At 37.1% G+C, this 24,391-nt stretch overlaps 1 protein-coding gene across 1 annotated transcript in view; it reads right to left on the reverse strand.

Moving 5' to 3' along the window:
- The window catches only part of LOC109098308 (protein diaphanous homolog 3-like), a 328,141-nt gene that overhangs the window by 209,294 nt on the left and 94,456 nt on the right, over window positions 1-24,391 (reverse strand). Inside the window, 1 exon segment of the mRNA XM_042733923.1 lies at window positions 21,828-21,958. Coding sequence (XP_042589857.1) covers window positions 21,828-21,958 — 131 coding nt within the window.

The following is a 24,391-nucleotide window of genomic DNA, read 5'->3' on the forward strand; positions in this document are numbered from 1 at the left end:
TCGGAGCTGCACTGAGCCGAAAATAAAACATTAACTCCAAAGTCCTGCAGCGCCCCCAGGTCTTACGCATCCGTCTCGGCCTATTTTTCCCTTACCCTCCACAAGGGAGAGAGTCTCCTCTGCGAAGAGGAGACTCCAGAACCTAGATAGTAAAGTAGGTGGAAGCGATAATCAGGAATTTATTTTTAAATAATTAATAATATAGTAATATAATAATATATTAATTTATTTATTTATAAATGCTTATATTAAAATGCATGATTCACAATTGCGCAATTGCACAGCTAAGCAAGTAGGAAATCAATTGGATTGAGACCGAATAACAGAATTGATTGAGGATTGATGTAGCCTACGACAGACAAACAAAAAGAAAATCATTTGGACTAAACTATTCACAAGGTAAGTGTAAATGGCAGGGCATAGAGAATTATGCGGTGGCCGCCTCCGCCAAATTTTGTGCCGTCTCTGGTTGTCAACAAAACTCAGGCAGACAGTAATATGCAAGTCACTGAACTGCTTCCATTAGAGCTTTTAGTTCATATTTGGAATTCATATTTGAGATTGCATTTCATGATGTATCAGAAGAATTCACGTAAGGTTATAATTATTGCAGCACCTAAAATATGTTGCGTGTTAAAAGTGTTTGTTTCAGCCAGTTGCAGGGTGGGTACACATGATCAGGATGATACCACCTCCACCTCATTTTGAGCCAGGAAAAACCCTGAATGCATCTCAAAAGCAAAAAAAGTTAAGAAATTAAATATAAGTAAAAAACAAAATATTCAATCAAGACATTTTAGAAAAATTAAAAAAAGAGAGGTTAGGTTTATCATATATTGTGCCATGTTAGCCACCCATTTTATTAATGGTCTTGGAAGTATTTTTCAGATTCATTTTGTCAATAGGGAATTCAAAAAAAAAAAAAAAAAAAAAAAAATTCAATAAAGGGTTCTAAGCCTTGAACCAAACCAACAAGCTCCAAGATGAATCACACACAAAAAAATATTTAATGTTTTCTTTTTTTTTCTTTTGTAGTAGTATATAAACTACAATCATATGAAGCTCAACAAATTTAGCAATTTTAATATAAAATGGTTGTACAATATGAATGCATTAAATATTTTGAACATTAAGTAATATAAGAAATATTATATTGTATTCTATAAAAATATATCAGCATTAAAGCAAAAAAAAAAAAATACAATAAATACATTACAATTTATCTTATTGCAAATTTTAAATAACAAATATTGTACAAAAAAAGGGTAAGATTTTGGCATCCAGAACTCAACTGTCTGCTGCACTCCATTACATGGCTCTCCGGAATAATTAATTCTAATAAACAAAAATATCTAACCCACTTCATGAAATAGAGATCATTAAAGCATCTTGTGTTGATGTTTGCACAAATAATAGAACAAACACTGATATATTTACCACCATGTAAAAGAAGCACTTCTGAATTAGCCAAAAACCATGCCTCCATCGTCAGGAATGGAGGAGATTCAAGCAGACCATTGTATCTCTATCTGATAATTATTTTTTCCTTACACAATTTAGTCTCTCCTTTTCTCATTCTCTGTGGCCTTGTTTTGACTGTACATGAATAGATTAATCTAAATGACCTAATTTTGTTCCATTGTATGTGGGAGAGCTGCTTCCAGTTCAAGGTTTTCCTCTTACATGTACATGACATCATCTTACAATACCGTAACAAAAACTGAAATAGCATACAAACATAGAGTTAGTGTCAGTGTATATCTGAGATAAACTACAGAATGATACCAGCAGACTATTTTGGTACTTGTTTGATCAGGTGTGTGTGCGTGAAAGAGAGAGAGGGTGGGGGGGGGGGGTCCGCTGGTTTGTGAAGCCCAGAGGGGGATTAAAGGAATGAAAAAAAATCTAATTAATGCTAATGCAAAATTAGCGCTAATAACCTGAAACCATTGAAAAAATGTAACAAATTACTCAACAAGATGGCATTAAATCAAAGTCTTATCGAGCAAATGATCTCAAGCTGAAGCATACTCATATTTGCTTCGAAGAGTGCTTCTGTACTTCTGTTGAGTATATGTGAGTGTGTGTGCATGTCTCTGTGTTTCCTGCTGCATTAGGAATCCGATAGAAGTATTAAAGAAAAAAACAGAGTCATAACTCATGGTACACATGCCCACAGAACATCACTACCAAAGCCATATTACAAACTCCCAGCTCAATTTCCTGTTCGTCTCCAAAGCAATGCACACTTTTGATGAAATTACTGTCTGTCTGTCATCTTAAACATGGGCCATTATTCACAGGTGCCAGCTGCCTGTGGCAGACAGACAATTGTTTCTTACCCAGCACATCTTAAAACCAACATTTGATGTGGGCTGCAGTGTTCTGTAGGATTCTGCAAACATCCTCTTAATCCATGTTAGATGAATAATCTAAGGACTGCTAAACTTGTGCAAAAAGCCTTCAAACGAGACCAAAAGGAGAGTGAGAGAAAGCAAGAGAGACAGAGGAAGTGAATGACATGACAGTTCTCTGCAGTTTTGGGACGTGCTTTTGACGGCTGCACAGGGAGAGCTGGGTGTACAAATTAAGGAAAATCAATACACGTCCATGCACATACCTTACTGTACACATGCCACACATGACAAGCATCAAAACTGACTTATTTTAAGTTCTAAGCAAAGTACTGGTGTAAATTCTACAGACTCTTCTACAGATTTTTTATTTGTATTTATTATATAAAAATACACACTGTTCAAGAGTTTGAGGTTGGTAAGATTTTTATGACTACCAAGGCTGCATTTATGAGTTTAAAATAATTACTAAAAATATATAATAATAATAATAATAATAAATAACAATTAAAACTGTAATAATGTCACATTCTTATTCATTTCAAAACTGTACACAAAATGTATTGTACCCCATGTAAGCGATGCTTGAAACTCTCAGTCTCATCAAATCCTAATTGCAGTCTGTGTAACAAGAACTCTAAAGGTACTTTTTTGCATATGTTTTGGGACTGTTCAGTTATATCCAATTTTTGGAAACATGTAGTTCAAGTACTAAAACATATCACAAAGTTGAAGTTTGACCTTGATCCTTGTCTTATGTTGTTAAATGATGATTCTTCCTACAACTTTACGTTAGTTCAGAGAAGACTGTTAATGTCTAGTTTCACTGCTGCTAAAAAAACAATTATAAAGCAATGGTTCACTCCTGACATGGATCTTAGAAGACTCTGGCTGCTGTCTTTTCATTATATTGTTTGTTTAGAACGCAGCACTGCAAGGATTAATGGGGCTAGAATACAAACGGTCACTTATTGGAGTAGTACAGCCCAAGCTTTAAAAGAATTGTTTTAAATTGATGATGCATTATTCTGTGCGGTAATTGGTTGCCAGGGTTTATTTGTATGTTCCCTTTAAGTTACCCTTACTTGTGTCCTTTGTGTGTTTTGTTCTTTTTCTTTTTTTGGTATTTATGCTGTCATCCAACGTTTGTAAAGTTATTATTATTTATAAAAAAAAAAAAAAAACCTGTAATAATGTGAAATATTCATTTTAAATAACTGGTTTCTATTTTAATATTTTAAAATGTAATTTTTTGTTGAAACCGTGATACTTTTTTTTTTTTTTCAGGATTCTTTGAAAAACAAAAATTTCAAACAAAAAGCATTTTTTTGCTTTATATACATTATTATTAGGGCTGTCAGTTTACCACGTTAACTTAATTAGTTATGAGCAATAAGGCAATTAAAATATTTTAACACAGTTAACGCACTGGCCCTGCCGGTGCCCAAGGCCTGTACATCAGCTGACATTTCATACAGTTAACTGTTGACAAATAAGATGCAGGGCCACAACTTAAATGCAGTTATGTCCTTAAATTCAAGATACTGGTACAAAAATGTCCCTGTGAGATTTCGTAGGTCTCGTAGTTATAACATATGATAAGCGATATCACACGAGCAGGGAGAGCAGTATTACACAAATGTAGTGGACAGCACATTCCAGGGCCCAGTTTATGGCAGGGCCCCTCTCTGACAACAATAGTGGACAAAGGTTTGCTACATTTTGATTGGATCTGTGTGGACTAACATAGGCAAACTGTCCAGCACCAACAGATAAAGATGCCAAGACAACAGCCAGACACCTCTCAGAGGGCAAGAAAAAGACCTTTTTATGGTGAGGCCCCTATGTGAGGACTTTATATTGGTCAGATTGAGGTTTCTGCCCTTCACCCACCAACAGACTGATTTCTTAGGTTTTGGCCTGTGACTGCCATAAAAATTCCTTAGGACCTCTGGACGCAGCAGCAGTGGGAGAAACAAAGAGAGAGATCACAGAGTTCCATCCAAATCCATTCATAACTATGTTCTCAAACCTTAAACTGATGCAAACTACAACACACACATCTCATACTTATTCAGAGAAATAAGTATTCTCAGTGCCAGCGATGTGTAGTGCAACATCTTACACAAGCTCAGCTGTTAATGGAGTAATGAATGCATGCATGACCGTTCAATCTTTTTCCATCATGTTTGGACTTATTGTGTTCGTAACATTGCCAAATGTATTCTGTTTGTGGTTTGGTAAGTGAAAAATTCACCGGTAAAACTTTAGTGACACTTTTCTAAATGTGTTTTTGGACTATGCATATAGGTTCCACAGGAGGAAAGAAGGGTGGGCTACACCATGTCCCCCCACTCTGATGGAAACAACCAATCACAGCCTGGAAATGGAGAAGCGCCAAAATTGTAATCCCCTCCTCACCAGAATGAGATAAATGTACCTTCCCAAAAGATACTCCTTGTTCCGAGTCCCGTGAGGGAAGAGGCAATAACAGCTACACTGTTCTGAGTCTGAGTCCTGCGAAGGGACACTAACAGATCAACACGTTCTGAGTCTCCGGCACGTCCAGAGAGACTGTAACAGACACAACCGTTCTGAGTCTCTGTCCTGTAAGGAGGGAGACAATAACAGATACCTTGTTCTGAGTCTCCGGCCTTCGTTGTAGAAGATAGAAACAGATCATCCATGTTCCGTTCTGAGTCTCCGACACATCCAGAGAGACACTAACAGATCAAGATTAGCACTGAATCTGGCCCATGCGGGAAGAGGCAATAACAGATACCAAGTCCTGAATCTCCAGCTTGTGAAGTAGCAACAGATACGACTAGGGCTATGCAATTAATCTAAAAATATTTTCGATTTTGGCTCCAAACGATTATGAAAATCCAATAATCGAGATAAAAAAAAAATATTGTTTCCCATTCCTCCCCTTTCCAGCGGTGCGGTTTCGTTCCTCCATAAAAGCCTAAACTTAACATGCAAATAAGTAAAAACATGTAATGTGATTTTAGCAAAATAGGAGGTGCTTGGTTTATCAATGTTTATTAAAAGAAAAAAAATTGTGCTCTTCTGTATATGTGTTTATTCTAACACATGACTGTAAACCACATTTTTGTTTTAGATCTGTGTGGCAGCAGCAATATACTGTAAATAAATCAATAAATCCACTGCTCTGTTGTCTTCTCTGAGGCTGGGACTCTAAATAGTGTTCTGTGCTTCTCTGTGCAGCCAAAGCCAGAACAGTTGGCATGTTTTGCTCAAACTTTCGCCATGGCATTAGAGCTTGTATACCGTTGTCGCTTGCGAAATCAAAATGATGGCGCCGTGGGTAGAAACATACAGATTAAGGGGCTGTAATATTATAATGAGATCCCTTTGCAATGTCACTAGTGGAGCGAAATCAGACATGCTTGTTTTTTCAGACGCTTGCAGAAAAAGGCTTACCAAAACAAAGTTAATGGGTTAATCTTTTTCCCGTTTCCTTGGTTGGTAGATGCACCAGGGACATGATTATAGCACTTAAAACCTGGAAAAATCTGATTTTCATGCACCTTTAAACTGATAAATAACTTTATACTGCCTAAATGATCCCAAATATACACAGACCAACTGCTCAACTAGACATTTAGACAACCTACCAACTACTTGATTTTGAAAATGTAAATGAAACTTCAATAGTCTTAATGCCCATATATAACATTTGACATTTCTTCAGGAAGGAAAAAAATATGTATTCTTGAAAAACATACCGTTGTTAGAATATAACAGCAAGAGTAAATGTTCCTTTTTCTTCTCACCAGAAAGGAAAACACATCAAAACCAGCGCAATCAGACCACAGAACGGTTACTCATTTCAGCCATACATGCCCTTGCACGAACAACAGCGCACTCTCCATCAAAGCAGCAAGTGAACTTCTGACTTCAGACTTGTGTCAGACTTCACACTGGCGTGTGAGTGCCGCTAAATGCTTTAGCGCTGAGTTATGGAAGGATACAGGGGGCCGGTGGGCTAGAGGAGAAAGAGTGAGAGAGAGAGAGAGGGAGAGTGAGAGAGAGACAGAGAGAGAGCTGCGGCCAGAAACTCAATAAGCTGACATTTGAATTGCAGGCAAATGAGGCCCTAAACAAGGCTGAAATGGCTGGATTAGAAATTCAGATTGATAGGCCTGTCTGGAGTCGTTCGGAGGGCCTCCCCCGGTGCACCCTGGGAAGTCTGCACTTTCCACAGGAAGGCGATTTTTTTGAGAAGAGCCAATTTAGCAAAGCCCGTACATGAGCGAGCGGAGAAAAGATTTGCATCAGAGTGAGCACGCTGAGGGAGAAAGAATCACCATGGCAAATGAGAAGCGAAAATGTAAGCCTGCACTCACCTAAAGTCACATTTGGTTTTGAGCATTCACATTCAGTAGTCTATTCCCAGACTGCTTTCCTATTCAAACGCACACAAACCAAAATGAATGAGGGTGAGAGAGTATATTGGTCTGAAATTTTATAGAGCTTCTCCATATATAAAAATCGATCACAGAAACTACTTCCGCTTGGAAACAAGACTTGAAAGGCAGAGGACAAAATCACAAGTGTCAAAGAGAAAAACTATTAAAGACTATATAATAAGGATATGTGCTTTGTTCAAGCAGCTCCACTATATGGCATAAAAGAAACCTGTGGACCTTTAGAAAGTGTCACGTTTTAAAAGACGAGTCTGAACTTACCAGCCATTTTCAAGCAAATCTAGCTGTGAAAAATTAATTGGTGAAAAATGAAAACTAATTAGTCCTTAAATGTATTTAGCATGGCACTAAGCAGCATGAATGGTCATCCCATCAAAGTGAGAGAACGGGACGAAAGAAAAACTCCCTGGTGAGTTGAGACTAGAAGACACAAACATGAAGCTGCCTTAATCAGTTAAACTCAGGGCGGTAATTTAAGTTTGGCTCGATCAATAGCGCTGCCTCTGAATGCCAACCTCTCGTCAATAAAACACGAGCGGTGTTGAGAGGAATCAAATTGCTGGAATCTAAATAACGACGGCATTCTGAAATATTTTCCGACCTTGGCGTGACAACCGATCAGAATATATTTTTATTGCATTAAGCTGATTAAAAATTCCACCACATTTAATGAGAACGATCAAGTGTCAGCACACCCACAACATATCAGATGAGCAATAAAGTTTGCCCGAATGCTAAAATTACTATTTACAGTAAGCTAAAAGGTCTCCGAGTTACGAGACAATGAGACTACGCTAATTTTTTATGGCTTTTGTGAAATTCCCACTATGGCTTAGAATGAGATGGATGTGGTTTGTGACCTGTACATAACAGAAAATGAACTGCCTTTCCTGTCTGCATTACACTCTGAAAGAGGAAGTATAGGGGTTAATATATGTACCCTCATACACAAACAAACACTCATCCCTGCATAACAGCCCCAAGGCAAAGAAGCAGCTCCTGTGATTTGGAGTTGAGGGGCACGGGAAATGTTTTTAAGTTGTAAAAAAGCCTGTGGGGAGACCTGGAGAACCATAAAGGGATCAACACAATTGCATGTATGTACATACATGGAACACACAAGCACCACGCATTTATTCACACTCAGAAACCAGAGTAAAGCTGTGGCTCAGAGGGTAATGTGTTGCTCCCGACTTACAAAACAGCTGATGTGCTCCAGCATGGGTCATATTCCATCTCTCCTGGTACTTTCCTGTCAGTTCTCCACTATCGTATAAAATAAAAACACTGAGTGATGCAACAGCATGCTAAGAAATGCAGGTGTTTCCTCTTGTCTTTTGCTCTGTTTGACCCTCGTCTACCCGCCTCCCTTTTCGTACAAAACTTTGAAGACTTTAAATAGTTCAAAAGTGCAGTAACTCACTCTCTCCATGTCATTTCCAGTTGCTCGTGATAACTGGATAAGGACTTTTAAAACTGTTTCATGAAAGTTGCAATCAAAAAGCTATTTCTATGTATTTCCTCTCTTTGCAGGCCTGTTAAAAACAGATTCCCCATTAAGCTTACATGACTTTAGGAACCCATTCTGCATCATCATCTTATATTGGTAAATGTGTTCAGTTTGCATAAGTTTAAAGGTGCTGTATGTAGGATTGACACTGAGTGGTTGATCTTGGTAATGCAGTCCAAATTCAAAATATTGAAGAGGGTTTTTTTCACCCGGCCCCTCCTCCTCAGACTTGATGCACACACGGTTGCCAGATTGACAACACCAACAGGAACGAGCGCACTTGATGATGAATGAAATGAAATACAGTGTTTTCCACCAAATGGCAACCTGGGGTGCCGAAATACAATTGGGTAAATTTGCAGTGGGCGGGTTTCACAAACCAAAAAAAGAGAACAACATTCTGGCCCGGAACGCACATTTTCAAAGGAGAATAACTGACTATAGCATTGTTTTTCAGATAAAAAAGTATGTTAACTTAGCATGTTTCTTAAATATCTGCAAACATATTATGGTATTTTTATTCTTTATTAGAGTCAAAACTTACATACAGCACCTTTAACAAGCTTGAATCTGATACAAAATTTATGTCATGCTAGAGGTGGGCGATATGACCAAAATCTTATATGACAATATGAATAATTCTATTTCACGATAACAATATATATTACAATAGTTATTTTTGCTTTAAACAAGGTACTACCCTAAATTATATTAAAAAGAAAAAAACTTAAGCTCACTGAAGGCAAGTAAACAGTCAGCGATTAAATAATAAGAAACTAATTACAAGCAAAAGGACAAAAAAAAAACAGTAGAACAAATAAATAGGAAATACTAAATACATTGAATAAAGTAATCAAATGTATAAAGACACTGCATATTCTTCACTGTGTAAATTAAAAATATATTTCTTCTTATTAAAGCTACAAAAGTGCAGTGAGAGCTTTCTCTATTTTGTTGTTTGATTAAAATGAATGACAGACAGCAGGAATATTAGTATATTAGAAAGCAGTCACATGAACGTGTAACTGTGATAGAGACAATAGTCCAAAATCTCTGCCGGTTGACAAATGTCTACAGGTTAATCGTATCTAGCAGTATATAGCACACTCCTACATCATGTGCAACTACAAATTGTACTTTACTATTGATATGGCTACCCATGGAATTTCCCTGTACAAATATGACTGCACATTAATGATGTAAATTATACAGTGGGTAAGTTATCTTTTGCAGCTTTTCATGAAAAGAAGTTCTTAAGACTCTTTTGTTATTAAGTAGTCTAAACGAAGTTTGCAATTATTCGGAAAAACAATATGTTTATCCAGTCTAGTCTCCTTTCAGGTCTTGATGTTAAAGAGTGATCTCCACAGCTCAGACTGTCATGTCTAAATCCAACCTAGACTTTTTTATGATAATTATGCCTGGATTTTTATATTAATTTGTCTAGGACAATCTGGATGACATTCTCTCCTCTCATCTTCTCATTTCTTTCATCTCTGCGCATCCCTATCTCTGTCAATCAGTTGTTTAATTAAAATCATTAATCATGTCAGCTTAAACATCTCACTGCTTCTGATCAGACCAACAAATACATTTTATATGGATGGGCAATCAAAAGGTAGGCAAAATTCATTGACGCTGGTTGATTAAAAGACCTCAAATTAAAAGACAAAAGATTTGATTCAAACAACAAGGATGAAGGAAACATGCCAGGAGCATTTGCAAGAAAGAGATGGAAGTCCTTGTCAGTGATGATGAATAGGAAGAAGGATCTGCAGAGAGAAGAATTATCAGAGTGCAGAGATATGGCGACAGAGAAGCCAGATCTAACTCTGTCCTCAACCGATGCTGTTTTATTGGCTGCGCTCTCCAAAAGATGTGACAAAGCCAAGGCTCAGAACCTCTCCACTTGGCTCACGAAGTCACTTGCTATTTTGTGTGTCTGACAAAATAACAAATCTAAAGCCTTAAACCTGAAGGTCAGTTTTAATACAATATCTAAAACCAATTTCCACCTGTTTGTCAGCGCCATTAATCACCTTCATTTAATACAATCATGTCCCCTACACAAACGCCTCCGCTCAGCAAGAGAAAGTAAGAGGGCAAGGGTGTATGCGTGACTGCCTGTGCACGGGTTTGGGTTTCTGAGGGGGGCAGGTGAGGGTTGTGGGTGCAACTCCTCATTCGAGAGAAGTGGGAATTACTTTGGGCAACTCGGGCAACAAGAGAAAGTGTGAGGGAGATGATGAGACAGAGAGAGAAAAGGAAAAACCTGATAATAGATGCAAAAAAAAAAAAAAACCTGCACAAGTCAAAACAAAAGCTGCTAGCCCAAATCAGGAGTGAGAGACTGGCTGACCCCTAAGAGGAGGAGGTGTGGGATCTGCATTCACAAGCAGAAATGGGTCGCGAGGGGTGAGAAAATTGAGAGAATAGAAAGAAACAACTGATAAGCTGAAGAAAAATGAACAGCACAGACAAACATATACTTTCCTGAAGCAAAGAAAATGCTGCCTTGATAAATGCTGGTCAGTCAGAGAATTAACTTAGGCATTATAATATAATATTATTATTAGGCACATAATATAACTTAATACAATGAAATGTGATGTGAAGAAAAATTGATCATTTGTGCACCCTCATGTCGTTCAAACCTATATGACTTTCACTTTCTTTCTTCCGCTGATCGCAAAGAGACAAAAATGAGTGTGCTCAAGCACCAAAAAAAAAACAATAACCTTTACAAATGTAGTGCATGTGACTTGTGAGCTATATTCCAAGTATTACAAGTATGTGCTATATTCCAAAGATAAAAAGGTATAAATGTTTGGAAAAATGTGTGAGGGTGAGTAAATGATGACAGAACTTTCATTTGGATGAACTGTTTATTTATGGACTATTTATAGATGAACTATAATATTTGGGAAACAGGTTTTATGAGGAAGGTGTTTGCATGGGGAGTGTTGGCATCAAACAAACAGAAAGAATCACAGAGTCAGACAGACTCTCTGAAAATAAATTACGGTACACACTTTATCTAAATTAAGAAACCAACATTCAAAGTTTGGGGTGAGTAAAATTTATTTGTTTTTTGAATAAAGTCTCGTGTTCACTAGTGCTGTGTTTGATACTAAGATGTATTGTCACAGAGATTTGATGACTGTGTGCGCGCAGCGTGACCTGTGAGTGACTGACGTGTGTGTGTGAGATACAGTGACTGAGTGGAGCGCACGTCTATAGAGCAGAAAACGTAGCGGAGCTATGTGATTTTAAATTTCTTATATATATATATATAATATATATATCTATATATATATATATATATATATATATATATATATATATATATATATGCTTAATTTCTGCTATCAAACCCCCCTGCTTTCCAAGATATCAGCATCGGCTGTCAAAAAACCAATATTGGTCGACCACTAATCGTGATATGTATCGTATCGTGACTTTGCTGGTGATACACAGCCCTAGTGTTCACCATGGATGAATGTATTTAAACAACATATAGTAAAAACGATAATACTGTGAAATATTATTAAAGATTAAAATAACTGTTTTCTGTGTTAATGCATTTTACATTGCATTTTATTTCTATGAAGGCAAAGCTGAATTTTCAGCAACTACTACTCCAGTTTGTCCCACGATCCTTCAGAAATCATTCTAATATGCTGATTTACTACTTAAAAAAACATTTATCAATAATGAAAAAGGTTGTGCTGCTTAATATTTGTGGAAACTTAAATATACTTTTTTTTTTCTGGATTCTTTGAACATCCAAAACAACAGAAACACAAATCTTTTGTAGCATTTTTAAGTCTTTACTGTAACTTTTAAACAATTTAATTAAATACAAGCATCTTTAGAACGAGAGCATACATTAAGAAAAATTTCAAATAACAACAAAACCAATGGCTTCAGTGATGATTTATAGGTAAACGTCCTACCTACACAGTGTGCTCTGTCTCCTCTATAGAGGACAGTTTGATGGGGCATGACCGCTGAACCACAGGCCGATGCTGGAGGGAAAAGCACAGGCAGTGTGTCTCTGGGGGGAAACCACAGGCACGGTGAGCTTTGTGGAGAGTGACAGTCACTGAGCCAACACACTGCCTTTAGCTGCAACAGCAAAGCTAAACACGCTCACTGGAGACAGAACCGATGTTTCCAGCAAGTGCTCTGACCAGTACAGTCTACATCCAGAACGAAGACACAGTATGCAGAGAGAGGAGGCACTGGAATGAAAATAAAGGAGGGCAATCTGCACACAACCAAGTGAGACTCTGTAACGGGCTATTAGCCAAATTGTTAGTGACAGCATGAATGAGGAAAAGCCTGTGTGATGAGGCCATGTTGTATCACGCTGGAACTCTGTTTTACTCTGCACAGTTTTGTAATCAAACCAGTTTTGACAAGAGAGAAGGGCAAAAGTGCAGAAATTTGATGGCAACTTAAAACAAGCATTTAAACCTTGATTGCCTGGTGCACATCAACAAAACTTGCTCCCCCTCTAACATGTTCTATGTGACATGTTAACGTGTTATATGTGAACTATCAGTGATAAACATGTTAAGAAATGTTCAGTTCCGCTATTAATCACTGACCACTTAAATTCGGGGTTGATCAATGAATTTACATGTTTGTTTCATGACTCAATCTTTATGCTGTAATTTTAAATATTCTATTTAATGAATTTGTGAATTCTTAATCAAAACTGTCACACCTCTTTCAAAAATATTAAGCAGCACAACTATTGTCAACATTGAAAATAATATGAAAAATTACCTCAGCACCAATTTAGCATATTAGAATGATTTCTGAAGTATCATGTGACACTGATGACTGAAGTAATGGCTGCAAAAATTCAGCTTTGCGTTATAGAAATAAATTACATTACAATATATTCAAATATAAAAGTTATTCTAAATTGTAATAATATTTCACAGTATCACAGTTTTCACTGTATTTTGATCAAATGAAAACAGTTCATAACTACAAACCTTTGAACATTAGTGTAGCTAGAAAAGTTTATATTGACTATAAAAGTTTCTGTGACTTTTCCATGACCTTTTAAGAAATTATATATTTCTATGACTTTTCCAAGTCTGGAAATCACACTTTTGAAATTCCCTGGTTTTCTAGGGCTGTGGGAAGCCTGTAAATTCTATTAAATTTGACCCTCAGGGACTGGCCCTGCTTCAATCAATATTTAAACTATGACACCTTAAGACGTAAAACATGTAGCCTATCGAAAGCATTGGTTAAAATGTATTAGTAAAATTATCTTTCACTAGATTTTTTTTTTTCCACGCAAAAAAAGTGGAGTAAGAGACACAACCCTCACAAACACTGTTAAACAGGACCAAATAATGTGGATGCACATTAATGACCAGAAGGGTTCCTGATATATAATGAGCTTAAAATGGTTTGAAGGGCCATTAATTGCACAGCAAATCCAATGTTTTGAAGAAAATAAAAACTGATTATCAAGCTGAATCAACTGTTTTTTCTCATCAGAAGACCTGCAAGGATATGCAAGTTTACCTAAATTTTTGCAACTTTAAATATTTTTGGTTAAAAAGAAATGTATTTTCACCTCTCACACACAAAAAGCACTTGCCGATATTCAAAATAAATTTGTAGACAACTTCCCTTATTTCCGTCTTGCTGTTTTTCACTCGCTGTCACTCTTTTTTTTCACTCACAAGTCTGTTTCTCTCCCCTATCGTTCCCTTACATCAAAGTGTCTTGCACATTTTCAGCCATCAAGAGAGGAAAACGAACGGGCCTTTCAGAAACATGGCAGAGAGAAAGGAAACAGAAAAAGAAGCGACAGAGTGGGCCAGTCACGAAAGAAACACTTTCTCTCTCTTTCTGAAATAACTTGTACAGAAACTTTTTTTTTCATCCCAGTTTCTGGAGAGAACTGGCAGCCCATTTTATTGGACCCAAGGGAAATTACATGCTTTATATTCCATCTCCCCACACATGTCGGGACAAGAGCACATCTGTCCAGAGTTGACACTGGGATAAATAGGAGGGAGAAAAAAAAAAGAGCAAAAGGGGTGAGAGACACGGAAAGAGAGAAAGAGAGCGAGAGGGAGAGAGAGAGCAAGAAAGATAGAGAGAGGATGAAAAGTGCTGATGGTTGCACATGGAAGGACTGTGATTTTTATGTGATATCAATAGCTGTTTCAAAAGCTAGTGAACATACATAGACAGCATTTTGAGGCATCATAGGCACATTCCTGAGACAGAGGCAGTTCAACACAGCAGGTAACAATTATGCCATTTTTTTTTTTAAGAAAGACGTTTCATTAACTGGACAGTCAGTGTGTCCTTAAACAACTGTACAATCCATTGAATGCAGGCCTATCTCTCACAGCTTTGTTTTCATTTCTGTCCAAATTTAAATATAGCGCTACCCTGACTAAGTTCTACTGGAATCAGTTGTGAGTCACTTTGTTTTATGTGGAGCTGCCAGCTATGAAGAACATTTCAAACCAGTCACTTTAATGCTTTATAACAGTTAGAATTCTGCCTTAGTCACCTCACTAGGGTTTATAATAAAGCAAGAGTGATGTGATGGGCAAAGATACAACAACATCAGGAATTTCTCTATAGTTCACAATAAAAAAGTTTTAATAAATATTTTTTTTATTTTTTTCAATTCTTTTAGTTAAGAACGGCAGATATTATATGGCAAAATGATAATCCTGTTAAAGGAGTAGCCATAATAAAGGAAAGGATTACCATCTTTCCACTATGCCCTGTCCTCGTTTAGGTCATCCTGTTCAATATTTAACCAGTCACAGTCAGTAGAGTACAATAAGGCCTGCTAAATCAGAACAGGTGTCTTTTCAAAATCATTTAGCATTCTGCTGTGATGGGAGGATGAACTCCTAAACTGACACAAAAAAAGGAGTGAAGGAGGAGTGAAAATAAATGTCACTCACAATGGCGCACATAGCTAATGGAAACATCACTAACTCGTCCAATCAGACGACTTGCCTGAGTAGAAGAGGAATTATGGGTATAAATCATGCCCCCTACATATCCTTGGTGTTCATGCCCCATGTGAGGAGGAGAGAGAATGACAGTACAAATCAAACGCCAGCCAAGCAAAGGATGGCCAGCCTCACCAACATGATCACAAAACTCATCAAGCTCATCATTACCAACCACACACACAGAAAACACACACACATATCTACTGCTGCAAAACTGTGCTCATATCATCCTTCTGACAACAGAATATCTATATGAAATTAAAACTAAACTTAGAACTGTCTAACTGGATAGAACTGTCTCAACTCGACAAGTAAAACAGCAAACAGGATGACACATAAAACAAAGAGCATTCATCAAAATGTCATCAGCATTCAGCTTAAATCACAATGATTGATGTGTTAAATCCATTGCTACAAAGAATCCTAGTTATCAAGCTGAACTCGGAAGAAAACAATAGTAGAATTTATTTATTAAAAACACCATGTGTGATGTTTCTGATCCTTGGTGAAGTCTGAGTGGATTCCCCAGAGAATAACATCTCATTCTGATGACATGAAGGACCTCGTACGTCAGCTAACAGAATCAAACACTGGCAGGTACAATCGTCACCTTTGTGGGTGCAGGTTAAACGCTCAATTTGACTCTGATGGGATGAAACACTACCTTCCCTCGATCACATCAGTCCAATTTTTGGTTTATAAAATGTAAGACAGTTGATAGGATCTTAAAGGGGTCCTATTATGCTCTTTTTCAAAGTCTTGATTTTGTTTTGGGGGTGTACTACAACATACTCTCATGCTTGGTGCTTATTTTTTACATAATTTACATTATTACAATATCTTTCTCCCCAGCCTGGCACAAATGACTCAAGCTTAGACAGTGTTTCAGTACTGCCCCGCCCCTTGCCAAAGCAAGTTCCATCTGCTCCAGTATAGTTAAAGGTCCTGTATGTAAGATTTTGACTAAAGAATAAAGAATAAAAATACCATAATATGTTTGCAGATATTTAAGAAACATGCTAAATTAACATACTTGCTTATCTGAAAAACAATGCTACAGTCAGTAATTCTCCTTTGAAAATGTGCGTTCCGGGCCGGAATGTCGGCCTTTGTTTTGGTTTGTGAAACCTGCCCACTTGCCAGTTTACCCAATTGTATTTTGGCACCCCAGGTTGCCAGCTGGGGGAAAACACAGCACATTTCATTTCATTCATCATCAAGTGCACTTGTTCCTGTTTGTGTTGTCAATCTGGCAACTTGCGTGTGCGTCAAGTCTGAGGAGGGAGGGGCTGGGTGAAAAAAACCCTCTCCAGTATTTTGAATTTGGACTGCAATACCTAGTTCAACCACTCAGTGTCAATCCTACATACAGCACCTTTAAGGATGGCGTCAATATTGCTAATATCAATTTGAGCCAGATTCAGGCCCAGCGCAGAACCTTTGCACGCACGGATATTGCAAGACATATTAGAGTGGAAACATTGTGATTATTGAGTGGAAAGTGATTTTTTGGCTTAATCCCATTTTAGATAGGATGTCAGCAACCGCTTAAAAATAACTGCATTTTACTATGTACAGATAAGTGCATATGTATTATGTTTATTGTTCTTTAATTCTAACATTATAACATGAATTGCAGTGAAACTGTTAGAAAGTTAAATTTATTAATAAGATAGTCCAGTGTTTCCCACATACTTGTACTCTATTTGTGGCGGCATATATATATGCAGAGTCATTCTCTGCATTCTCTCACTCTCAGGAGGCGCTGTTGGAGTGGTAGAGTCAGAGTCAGAGTCAAAGAGACCAAGGTTTCCCCGGTAAGGGCTGTACACAAAGCAACACTCTGCTCACAAACGCTAATTTATTAGGCATTACATGCAAGATGAAATGAAAATGACATCCAGTTTTCTGAAGACAGTCAGTTTACTTCAGAAATTCAGTGATATAAAAACACCCACACTCAATGTATGGGAAACACTGTAGTAAGAAATTGTATTATTTATAAGTTAATTTAAAAACTGCATTATGTGCAATTTACATGTTTGCATACAATTTTTTTTTTTTGGTAAAGTTGAGTGTTGATCATCTATTTAAAAATATATAATAATTAAATTTAAGTTTGGGTTAAGTTGTTAGGCCTAATTGTAACCTTATAATATGAAAGTTATAAGTTTTAAGCATAAGCTGAGGTAGAATATCAAGAAAATTTTAACTAGAACTGAATGTATTTAAAGAAAGAGCAACTTGTTCAGTAAACCATTAAAAAATTAAAAAATAAAGTTTTCCCCTGCTGTACCGAAATCATACCAAACCATGATGTTAAAACCGAGGTACGTACCGAACCGTCATATTTGTGCATCTTTACACCTAGGCATGAGCTGATGAACTGATGAACTGGTTTCAAGGTATACCGCGATTTGAAAATTTCACGATTTCAAAACCACTAATATTTTCCATTATACCGTTCCTGCGGTATGCGCTGTTTTCCATTTCTCCTCAAAGACTGAAAGAGTAGGAATCCCTCAGGCTGAGTGCAATTTAGAGAGTAACACTGACCCCTCCTCCTCCTGTAGGTGTGAGCGAGCAGTCAGTCACGTGTGTGTAGGATGGCCGAACTTAAGGCCCGGGTACACTTCACATTCAGCGTTCCTTTCCGTCTCGTTGCAGATCCGCGTCCACACAGCTTTCAAAATTATACTCAACCGCAGATGAGCGCGGATGGATGAGCTCACATGCGCAGTACCACGGGGTACGCGGCTGTCCGTGAGCCCTCTTGATGACGAAAATAACGTAATCCCGAAGGTGCACGGACAGCCGAAATATACTTTGGCCTTTACACGATCGGCAACCGGACGTTTTTTACCTTATTACAACTCTCTGTTCTGGACTTGCAGAAACTGGGTTGCAATGCAATCATTTTCCAAAATGTAATTTATGTGAAAATATGAAGTCTGTTAATGCCCATTAACACAGGCCAGGGACGCTGAAGACGGACGCACAGAGAAAAATACTGTAGCAGGCAGATTACTCACTGTTCATGATGCACAAACTATTGGAAGAAAATCCTCAATATTTATTTTGGGGTTTATATGAATGTGTTTCTGAGGGGAGCTGACTGTCTTCTGAAAAGTTTACTTATAATTTCACAAAGCTTGTCAGAACATTCTGTTTTTGCTTCAAATTGGGTAATGATTAAATCAAATTATGTGTATGATTATTATTTTATAACTAAATGGTATGAAATGTTATAAATGATATGTATATGTCAGTCTTTTTTTTTTTTTTTAGGAAACAAATCAAAGGGAAAAAATGTGATAATTCTACTGTTTCTAATATTGTGTATGTTGCTCAAAAACAAAATATATTGTGTCCAGCAGGAAAATTACTTTTTTTTTTTTTTTTACCCAGTCATTTAAAAAAACATTTCAGATCTGTAATAACAATACCGTGATACCGTGAAACCATGATATTTTTGCTTAAGGTTATCATACCGTCAAAATCTCATACCGGCCCATGCCTAGTTACACCCCTATTGTCCAGTATTGTACTGTCATCAATTTATTATAAAAACTTTTTCATAATTGTAACATACATATTTAAATACATAATTATTCAGGTGCATGTGTAATAACTTGCGAAAACTTGATGCTACAGCAGCACTTCGTCGTCGTCTTGTCTGATGCACTTAAATCAAGCATTCTAACCATGACCTCGCCCCTCCCCACCCCCTAACCATTCGAATTTCCGTAGGCGTGAACTATTTTAATGATATTCTAATGGGGAGCTTTGTTTCATCACAAAACCCGGAAAACAACGCTGTAGTCCAAACGAGCCATTCGTTCTTGAAAAGTGATTTTTTTAAAAACGAAATTTCTTCACTTGGAGTGGACTTTGACATTTGTAACTTTGTAGATCTTTTTTATGCCCAAACAAACACACTACACACTGACTAAAATTCAAAAAGCATAATAGGACCCCTTTAAAAAAAAGTTTTGTATTTGGTTGCATTTCAGGCCTCCAGAGAGGTGAAATTGTACAAACAGCAGATTTGATAATTATTTGTGTGTGTGTTTAATGCTAATTTATGATACCTAATGCATTAAATGTTTACGAATTGAATATTATTATGTCTTGCCCATTTTCATTTTAAAGTGTTCAAACTAAAGCTTCAATCTAGTAATTTTGGCATAAAATTTGGAGAAAAAAAACAACAACCTTGAAATCACCAGGCAGATTGATGCCAACAATTTTAACACTATAAATAGCGACTAATGGCAATATGAGCGCATCTCTTGGCCAAGATTAACAATAAGAAGCATCAACCTATCTTACAATGAGGCGTTTTTTTACAGCCTCTAAGGAAAAGAAGAAAAGAAGAAACTGTCATAATGGTAAAATGACTTCCAATGTGGGCCAATATCAGCCTTGACTGCATGTGAATATAAACATCCAGACGTTCCAACTGGGAATCGCTGAGAGGGACCTGTGGGGATCCTAGTTATGATAAAATACCATATGTCCATTTTCATTTGGGAATTGTCACGGCCTTCTCTCTTGCTTCTTATTGCAAAGCATGTGGATTCTAGAGAAGTTCACAGTAATGAGGCTACATGGATCAGTCATGTCATCTATTAGAAGAATTAGTCTCTACATTCCCGCCCCCACTGTGAAATATTCATCAAGGTCCTCACGACCTAAAATACAGGCTAATCTAGACTTAATGAACAAAAACCACTGTGAGTGTCTAAATGTTGTGCTATTCCACTTGACTGAGCATTCGCACTCAATGAACCTTTTTAGCAACAAATCAACTTTTACTCTAGTCTTCCTTTCCTTATCTTGGCTTTATTCATCCCACAACAGTGACCTATAAAAATACAACGCTGCAGGCTTTCAGCATAGCCAAATAAAACATCTTTGTGTCATACTGTAGCCAGACAATGGCAAAAGCACTAATTAAAAAAGATTGAATTGTTTGGAGAAGTTTTAACCTTGTACAGGAACCAATGATAAGGCGCCAGGTGTGAGTAATGTTCAGGATACACTCTCCACACAAGGTCAGCCATTGCTTTCCGATTGTGGATCATTCTGCCTGCGACATTCACGGCCATAACGAACAGCTGCATGTGCCAGAACAGCGTTTGGGTGCTAATAGAAATCATGACATTTCATGAATTATGCCAATAAAGAATGCAGTGCTGATGAAAACAGTTTAACACCGACTCTCCTGCTCGAATGTGCTCTCGACTTTCCCTTTCTCTCCTCCTTCATCATCACAGATGAGGTTTATTTTTCCATCCATAGACTTTGAAATTAGACGCACTGCTTAGTGCGGTCTGCCAAATTAAATTTAACCACCTGTAATAACTTTATCTGCACGCACACACTCGGCTCTCTAACCCGCTTATCTATTGGATTTTTTGTGATTGGAATGAGGAAAATGTTTAAGATGAAAAGGACACTGGACAAAATGAGTGTCGTAAAGCAACGCACTCATGATGCTTCTAAGGTCACGTTATCCAACATATTAAACAATGTCTTGTTATAAATCTGTGCTCTGATTACAAAGCAAATGATTCTGGACCCCCTAACACTGCAGTTAAAAAAAACTTTGTTTAGTTACTTGAAATGTGCAGACTTCAATATATTCCTAAAAATGTTTTTGAAAGATCAATAAAAAGCAAAAACTAAAAAAAGAGACAATAAAACAAAATAAAAAAAAATGTATCCAAGGACAACAGAATGACATCAACACACAACTATGAGAATGAAATATGCATTTCCTCTCATATCAACCTTTTTCTCCTGTCATTGTACACTTCCAACCATTGCCCGCAGCATGCGTCTCTCTTGAACTGCACTTAAATCTATGCTGTTAGAGTCATTTTAATGGTCACAAAAAAGGAAAAAAGAAAAGCCTATTCAAAAAAAAAAAAAACTATTTCAAAAATTGTTTATCATCTTCACCCTCCTGGAGAGGCCTCTCTGTCATGTTTGCGGTACAAATGCAGGCGAACAGCAGGGGAGCTCGTCGCAAACGGCATCAAACAATTAAGAGGTAGGAGGGAAAACCTGGGGCGACATGGCAATCGGTAATACATATTAATGAATGCCAGTGTTTAATGCTGCTCTAGTCTGAAATCTTGGGGTACGCCACTGAGTTACACACCAATGGGCAAATGTCAGAGGTCAGATGTGGTAGGTGGCTAGGCTGGCAAGTTCAGTGTGTTTTCGAGTATTCAGTGAGTTGCAATATAAAGCTGGCTTGTCAAGTTTTAGATGCGAGTAAGAGTTTGCAGATGTAAAAGCATGTTTGTGTAAGCTGAGCAGGTTTCTAGAGATTAAAAAAAACCAGCAAAAATATCCTGCTAAATTACATAAATTAGAGAGAAACAGGAAAACTTTGAAGCCAAAAAGCATGACTAACATCATATATAAAATGTAATGTTCTAAACAGTCAAAAAAAATATATATATATATTTTAAGTGAGTACCTGACTGGGTTGCTGGTGAGTGACACTCTGAGGGAGTCCAAACAAGCAAACAGTCTCTCATCGGTGGCACCTCCTTTCAGCTCACTCAGAAACTCCTGAGGAGAGACCTGACTGCTGCTCCTCAAACTACCCTGTCAGAGAAAATGAGAAAAAAAGTGAGAGAAATGTCACTAACATCATCAAACCCTTTTTCATTTTTCACCCATTCAAGCAGATTGGTGCTTTAATTGCATGACTGAAAAAAGCTGCCAAGGGACGATACCAAGATGGCTGCAGAGCGGGCTTGCCTTTAACCCTAAATCTAGGGTGACCATATTTTAGTTTTCAAAAAAGAGGACAGTAGGGGCAGGATGTAAATTTCAAACCTTTAACCCAGGGGAGAAAATCAAACTGCCGCAACAGTAGAAAATCAAATCTTTTTGTACTCTTGACAAAACCGATATCGTTGGAAAGGTCTGACAGTCAAGGTTCCATATTTGGTGACTGTTTTGTAATAGAAGTAATACAATTTAAAAATAAATAGTATACCGCATTATCTTTACTGCAAACTTAAACTTCTATAACGTTTTTATACTTTCTTTCTTTTAAATGCTTTCACTTCAGCAATAATCTGCTATGTGTCTTCTTTAAAAAGAGTATTCCAAAGCATTCAGGAATTACAACCATGTTGTAACAAGCATTTATAAACACAAGTGTTCTGTTTTCAGTTAATTTATTCCCCCAAACTGGCAATGTATCCTTTGGGATACAAACATTAAAATCGATATTAAAAGTCATGTTTTGAAAAAGAAAAAAAAAAGATCAAGTTGTATTATTTGTGTCCCTATAAGATGGAAAATAGCGATACATTTTTTGATGTCTCTTTTAGGTCTTGCCATTTTTTTGGTTAAAGAGAATATGCCTATGACTATGCTTTGAAAGAGAATACAGGTGCATCTCAAATTAGAATGTTGTGGAAAAGTTCATTTATTTCAGTAATTCAAGTCAAATTGTGAAACTCGTGTATTAAATAAATTCAATGCACACAGACTGAAGTAGTTTAAGTCTTTGGTTCTTTTAATTGTGATGATTTTGGCTCACATTTAACAAAAACCCACAAATTCAACAAATTAATATGGTGACATGCCAATCAGCTAATCAACTCAAAACACCAGCAAAGGTTTCCTGAGCCTTCAAAATGGTCTCTCAGTTTGGTTCACTAGGCTACACAATAACGGGGAAGACTGCTGATCTGACAGTTGTCCAGAAGACAATCATTGACACCCTTCACAAGAAGGGTAAGCCACAAACATTCATTGCCAAAGAAGCTGGCTGTTCACATAGTGCTGTATCCAAGCATGTTAACAGAAAGTTGAGTGGAAGGAAAAAGTGTGGAAGAAAAAGCAGCACAACAACCAAGAGAACCGCAACCTTATGAGGATTGTCAAGCAAAATCGATTCAAGAATTTGAGTGAATTTCAAAAGGAATGGACTGAGGCTGGGGTCAAGGCATCAAGAGCCACCACACACAGATTTGGGGTGCAATGTCATCTGCTGGTGTTGGTCCATTATGTTTTTTGAAAACCAAAGTCACTTCACCCGTTTACCAAGAAATTTTCGAGCACTTCATGCTTCCTTCTGCTGACCAGCTTTTTGAAGATGCTGATTTCATTTTCCAGCAGGATTTGGCACCTGCCCACACTGCCAAAAGCACCAAAAGTTGGTTAAATAAGCATAGTGTTGGTGTGCTTGACTGCAAACTCACCACACCTGAACCCCATAGAGAATCTATGGGGTATTGTCAAGAGAAAAATGAGAAACAAGAGACCAAAAAATGAGCTGAAGGCCACTGTCAAAGAAAGCTGGGCTTCCATACCACCTCAGCAGTGCCACAAACTGATCATACTTTACAGAAGGCCAACAATTCACTAAAATTTTTTTTTTTCTAATTCTAATTTGTTGAGATTGTTAAATGTGAGCCAAAATCATCACAATTAAAAGAACCAAAGACTTAAACTACTTCAGTCTGTGTGCACTGAATTTATTTAATACACAAGTTTCACAATTTGAGTTGAATTACTGAAATAAACTTTTCCACAACATTCTAATTTATTGAGATGCACCTGTGTGTGCTGTTTGAGAAAATGTCCTGTGTAAATATCCATAATGAATGAACAACAAATGCCTTACTAATTATTATGCTTTGAAAAGAAAAGATTTTTGTGACTTACAAATAATGATTACCCTCATTTTCAAACTACTGAATATTGATCATCATCTTCAAACTTCTTTTATTAGTCTGAAAGGCTTTTACTTTTGGAGAAGCCTGCAAAGAAACATTCCAAAATGAGGGTCTGTCGCTTGCCAAATTGGAAATTAAGAGCTCCTAGAATTGACAAACAAACTTCACAAAGAGTCCTGCCTGTTTAATTACTGACTTAACAAAAATGCAATTACTAGAAATTAGTTGGCAAAACTCATACTAAAACAACAAATAACACAAAAAAATTATAAATGCAAATAAATATTGCACATTACAAAAAGAAAGTTAGTCAGCATCTTTATTTCTAATGTTTGATTCATTC

Source organism: Cyprinus carpio, chromosome B11 (assembly GCF_018340385.1).
Source record: "Cyprinus carpio isolate SPL01 chromosome B11, ASM1834038v1, whole genome shotgun sequence".
Lineage (NCBI taxonomy): Eukaryota > Metazoa > Chordata > Actinopteri > Cypriniformes > Cyprinidae > Cyprinus > Cyprinus carpio.